The 6,000-nt window shown below is 44.6% G+C and overlaps 1 protein-coding gene across 1 annotated transcript in view; it reads right to left on the bottom strand.

Moving 5' to 3' along the window:
- Nucleotides 1-4,531, bottom strand: part of LOC126248224 (protein obstructor-E-like) — a 54,857-nt gene extending 50,326 nt beyond the window's left edge. The window contains exon 1 of the mRNA XM_049949047.1: nt 4,413-4,531. Coding sequence (XP_049805004.1) covers nt 4,413-4,467 — 55 coding nt within the window. The 5' untranslated portion in view covers nt 4,468-4,531. The remainder of the gene's footprint in view (nt 1-4,412) is intronic.
- Between the last annotated feature and the right edge of the window lie 1,469 nt (nt 4,532-6,000).

The following is a 6,000-nucleotide window of genomic DNA, read 5'->3' on the forward strand; positions in this document are numbered from 1 at the left end:
TTTCCAACCACTGGCAGAGGCCAGCTGAACCTCGAACTCTTCCTGAATCCTTGAGCTGTGAAACCTGCAGGCACTGCCATCTGAACGCCTTCAGTCCGGAGGCTTGTACCTGGCATATATCAGAGTGTCTAGATATGCGCTCTCGAAACCTGCAGCGAAGATCTGACGCGAGAGCCCTCCTGCGCACGAGACTGGGGCGTGTAGCGCGGCGCAGCTGCCGGGACACGCCCAGCGGTGTGGCAACCGCATTAACCTGCAAGCGAGCTCCTTTCCAACTCACCACCACTCTCGCTTCACGGAAGTCTCCTTCAGCTAACCTCTTATAGCTTATTCTGGCCCACCTTTCAAGATCCAGCTCGTTATTTCTCAGTTGGCACGCTCTACGCTCCAGTCAAGATACAAGAACTGAACGAATAAGTAAGCCATATCCACAGATTAACGATAATTTACTAATGACGATTCATATCGAATCTATAACAACACCTCTGGCAGAGCATAGTTTTTTTCTCTTTTTTTTATGCAGCGTCAAGGTTTGTATATACGGGAGACACTACCCGGTTTAAAAACAAGTACTTCCATTGTCAAAAGCATACGTCGTGACTACATATGTTCCACTAGTAGTCTACCAGAGCAAATCTGTTGCTCTAAAATCGATTATCCTCCAACAAATAAGACAATAGAGGTAGTGACTGCCACACATACAAGTTTAAACAGCTGTGGATTCGCACCTTTCTAACGTCAAGATGAAGAAACTAAAGCGTTATGATTGGTGTTGGTCAATAAAAACTCTTCTGCAACTGATCCTCAACTGACCTGAAGACAGAAATGTATCATTCGATATCCAGTTTGGTTGATAGTGGATCTACAAGTTAGATTCAGTTGCGAAACTTGATCTCGGAGGCGTATTTCAGCTTGAGACTCCGTCAGGAGTACAGGCATGGTTTGGGAAGAAATTGCAGCAGTTCATACGTCGGCTAACAATAAACGAGTTCAAAAAGAGTGTGACCGACTGCAGTTTTTTCCCAAAACATCCTTCACCTACACAAACGTAGTGTGCGGTGTCTAGAATGTATGAGATGTATCAGTCACTCTGCTCTGTTAAGGGTACTAGTACGAAAACATCTAAGAGGAAGAAGTTTTAAGACTAGTATTTCTGTGTTTTACAATATCATAAGGGGCCAACAAAAAATTTCCGTTAGAATACCACACTAACCCCTTGGCTACATGTCGGTGCTCATATATCCACGTCATCTGGGTTTCATACGGGCTGCAGCAACGCCCTCAAACACAAACTTTTTGATCACCCCTTGGTAACTTATTTTGCATATAGAACATCTATCTTTCATTTTACAGCTGTTGACGGGGAACGTTCTCGATATTTTTATTCCGTCTATTATGTTTAGGGGAGCATAAATATTAGTCGCTGCACTACTTACAATATCTGTGAGGTAGTGTGTCTCTGAGTAATATTGTCGGAAAGGGCAATTACACACAAGATTTCGTAGCCGTTTCTTTATACCACACATTTTCAAAGAAAAGACCAGCCATGCTGATTTAGGTTTTCTACGGTTTCCATACATCGCTTAAAGCAAATGCCTGGACGATTCTATTTAGAAGGACTCGACTGATTTACACTCCCATCCGTCCCAATCCGAGCTTCAGCTCCGGCTGTAATGATGTCTCTGAGAAATTTTATCCTTCCTCCTTTCCTTCTAGACAATCAGACATGGACTACTTAGTGACTTCCATTCGGAAGTGATTGTTAGGTTTGTTTTTGGTTCCTTACAGAGAGTGTAGTTAAATCCAAGCAAAGTGAGTGGAAAGGCAGCCCAGACGGACTAGGCAGCTGCTTTGCGCAGCAACCTCGGTTACAGACGTGGGCGGAGCGGATAGTTACCGCTACTCTGAATACATTACAGCCTTGATTGTCTTTGGAATTACAATGTGCCGTTTCCATGCACGGATTGACGTTTCATGAATGTTGCTCTGACTAACAAAATTTGGGAACAGTTTGCTAGAAATTGTAAGTAACCAGTAACGACTACTCTTTTCTGCTGACTCTTAACTGAGCATGTTTTATAGCAAACTCTGTAGGCATAGTTCCTCCTGAAAGGTCTTTGCATATCATGGAAGTTAGGGTGAATGCAGACGGAATATGTCTTTAGCATGATGGTCTATGACTTAACAGATATTCGTGTAACGTTATGCATGTCAGTTATATTCTCCTCAACAAAAAAAGATTAGAGACTGTCAAATGAAATGACTTCAACTTATTCGTTATGGATGGTATAATGCTGGAGGTTATAGTAAGTTTCGGTTTTCGTACACTAATAATAATACTAGACTTCGGCCGATCAACAATCCTGTGCTGGAACATGTCAGCCGGTGTGAAACAAAGGAAGCAAACTGTAAGTCACTCGAAGGCACTTTCCAGGTTTACAGACATTCGTATAAAAAAAATTTTCAATCAAAAATAATTCTCGTAATGTAATATATGTATTAGCATCATTAGGTATTAGATATTACATTCGTAATGTATAAATGACAATTTTTGAAGCATTTTCATTTATATTCTCAGTCTATATTCGTCTTGTAAATCTGTCCGAATATATTGTGATGCCTAGCGGGATTAGCCGAGCGGTCTAAGGCGCTGCAGCCATGGACTGTGCGGCTGGTCCCGGTGGAGGTTCGAGTCCTCCCTCGGGCATGGGTGTGTGTGTGTGTGTTGTCCTTAGGATAATTTAGGTTAAGTAGTGTGTAAGCTTACAGACTGATGTCCTAAGCAGTTAAGTCTCATAAGATTTCACACACACATTTTTATATTGTGATATGGTGGATAAATTCTAAATTTTATCTTATTTACACAATAATTCCCATTTGCTGTAAAGTTCAGTAGATAATTAACGCAACGGTAAGTTGAACATAGGTACGTATGCCAAAGGAATTGCCGTGCAAGGCATCTAGTACGCTGCAGACAGCGCCAAGGTAGGAGAAGAAGCAGGTAAGCGCAAGTGGGACAGGTCCTGTAACACTGTGACTTCATCGGCGCGCAGAAGCCAGTAACGCGTGTTACGTGAAGAACTGGACGGGCAAGATTTCCTATTCGCCTGGACTCCAAGTCGGAGTCGACAAGAGCGAAAAAATAAATACCTTCGCCTCCGTTAATACTAACGGTTATCTCAAAATATGCACACGGTACAGCCTGCCCTTTTCCAGTTTTCGTTCAAATTTATCGCGACGTTTTTCCGATGCATATAAAAAATAGTTCCGTTTCGAAGAATTTCGCAGGGAGGTAACGTCGAATATTTTAATCAGCCGTATCAGGCAGTTTCGATGTTTTTCACTTAATCTCTTTTTTTATTACTTTTGTAACTTCTTTTGCGTTACTACCCAGAAGAGCAAAACTAATATAAAGTACGTTCTACAAATCTTACAAAAACAGCAAGGTGTGTATTGCAAAAAACACTAATTTAGCACGTCTTACGAGTGTTAAATCTCATTTTCATACCCTCAATGCAGTTTACGGCAAAGAAGTGGCGATGTTTCGACATCTACAACCCACGCGTGATTCCAGCTTCATTTAGCTTCATCAAGCACTCGATTTCGCTGAATGAGTATCTCAAACCAAACTAAATTGTAAATTATTTCTGAAGAATGCATACAACAAGTCTTTGAAAAGTGTCATATAGAAAATACAGTTGTCTCTGTAATGTTAGGCTTAGACGACATTCACTGAAGCAAAATCTCGTTTTGGCGGCCCTTCGCTTGCGGCGGCAGAATACACGAGGGCCAGAGATTTTGTTCGTTCGAGCCATGGTGGAATATCGATGCATGTATATCAGCTGCTCTATTGCGACCTCTTTGCGAGTTGATTAAAGAAAGCGCCGGGTTCCATGCATTGGTCCAGACTTACACCGCTATCTCCAGCAATTAAATCCTTCGATAAACGAATTTCCGCAGCTTCTTTCCAGAAGGACGAAGCCGACTCTACAATTTCGGCACTGTCATACAGCACAATGACGCGGTCCCCGTGTGTAAAGTAACGAGTACGGGCGCTGTATAGCTTCAGTGTATTAGCTCACTCGGATGGTGGAAGAAAGGTATACGGCTGAAATGCCAGTCGAAGAAATGGAGTTTCTGCGGCTGCATGCCCGATTGGTCGATACGCCGCGAAAACATGAGGATGCATTTCGTACGGATAGTTCGTAAAGCAAATATAGTCCCGGATAGTAAGAATGGTCTCCAGGGATAAAGAAGTGAAGACGCTGGTGTCGCGAGAACGTGTTACCCTATCACGACCGATCGGCGGTGAAGGAAAGCAGCGTGGAGAGGGTGAGGTATTGCGTTGGTGTCTGAGAGGAAAGGTGCGCCGGGGCTGGAAAGCGCGCGCTGTGCTGGAGCTGGAGACTCACGGGCGGCGACGAGCAGCAGCGCGAGGCAGCAGCAGCGAGCGGCGGAGGCGGCCATGGCGGACTGAGGCCTGCGCGGCGCGCGCGCGCCCGCACCACGACTCGCTTTCTCGCCGGCGCCCCACTACCACCCTCCGCGCTCAGCTTTCTCTCGCCGAGGGGACCCTCCGCGACATTCAAAGGCCACGGCCAAAAGTTGACGCTTTCTCTTTCACTTCTTTCGGCAGCATCCCCGCTGCTTCATCGCCACCACCACCACCACCACCACCACCACCACCAGCAACGCCCCCCTCCGGCGCGGGAAGAACCCGGTAGTCGCGACAGCCGTACGACACCAAAAATTATGTGTTCTACTAAGTTCGTTTGCTCGTTCTGCACGTTTCCATTATTTCGAGAAAGTTTACAATAAAGGATTAAACTTTCGCGTACCAGTGAAATATTCCATTAGCAGACGTTGCCCACCTCTTCGAAAACGATGCATCAGACACCTCTGTAAACCTCTTGGGGTTTTACACTCACGCGGAATAAAAATTTGTCATTCTGATGGAAACGAGCCGGCCGGGGTGGCCGAGCGTTTCTAGGCGCTACAGTCTGGAACCGCGCGACCGCTACAGTCGAATCCTGCCTCGGGCATGGATGTGTGTGATGTCCTTAGGTTAGTTAGGTTTAAGTAGTTCTAAGTTCTAGGGGCCTGATGACCTGAGAAGTTAAGTCCCATAGTGCTCAGAGCCATTTGAACCATTTTTTTGATGGAAACGTCATAATGATACAAGTCGTGGACCAGGGTTCAGTTCTCGGTGGGTCCAGTTTGTTACTGACCCTCCTAATCCCATAACTATTACCTTCTGTTACTCACATTTTGAACATGCCATGGCTGTTCTCCTTTAACTATATACAGGGTGGTCCATTGATAGTGACCGGGCCAAATATCTCACGAAGTAATCATCAACCAATGGAAAATTGTACTGGAATGCAGGAGGATCTGCAACGAATTGACGCATGGTGCAGGGAATGGCAATTGAATCTCAATGTAGACAAGTGTAATGTGCTGCGAATGCATAGAATGAAAGATCATTTATCATTTAGCTACTATATAGCACCTCAGCAACTGGAAACAGTTAATTAAATAAATTATATGGGAGTAGGCATTAGGAGTGATTTAAAATGGAATGATCATATAAAGTTGATCGTCGGTAAAGCAGATGCCAGACTGAGATTTATTGGAAGAATCCAAAGGAAATGCAATCCGAAAACACAGGAAGTAGGTTAGAGTACACTTGTTCGCCCACTGCTTGAGTACTGCTCGCCGGTGTGGGATCCGTACCAGATAGGGTTGATAGAAGAGATATAGAAGATCCAACGGAGAGCGGCGCGCTTCGTTACAGGATCCTTTAGTAATTGCGAAAGCGTTACGGAGATGATAGATAACCTCCAGTGGAAGACTCTGCAGGAGAGACGCTCAGTAGCTCGGTACGGGCTTTTGTTGAAGTTTCGAGAACATACCTTCACCGAGGAGTCAAGCAGTATATTGCTCCCTCCTACGTATATATCGCGAAGAGACCATTAGGATAAAATCAGAGAGATTAGAGCC

The sequence above is a fragment of the Schistocerca nitens genome, chromosome 3, assembly GCF_023898315.1.
Source record: "Schistocerca nitens isolate TAMUIC-IGC-003100 chromosome 3, iqSchNite1.1, whole genome shotgun sequence".
In the NCBI taxonomy this organism is placed as follows: domain Eukaryota; kingdom Metazoa; phylum Arthropoda; class Insecta; order Orthoptera; family Acrididae; genus Schistocerca; species Schistocerca nitens.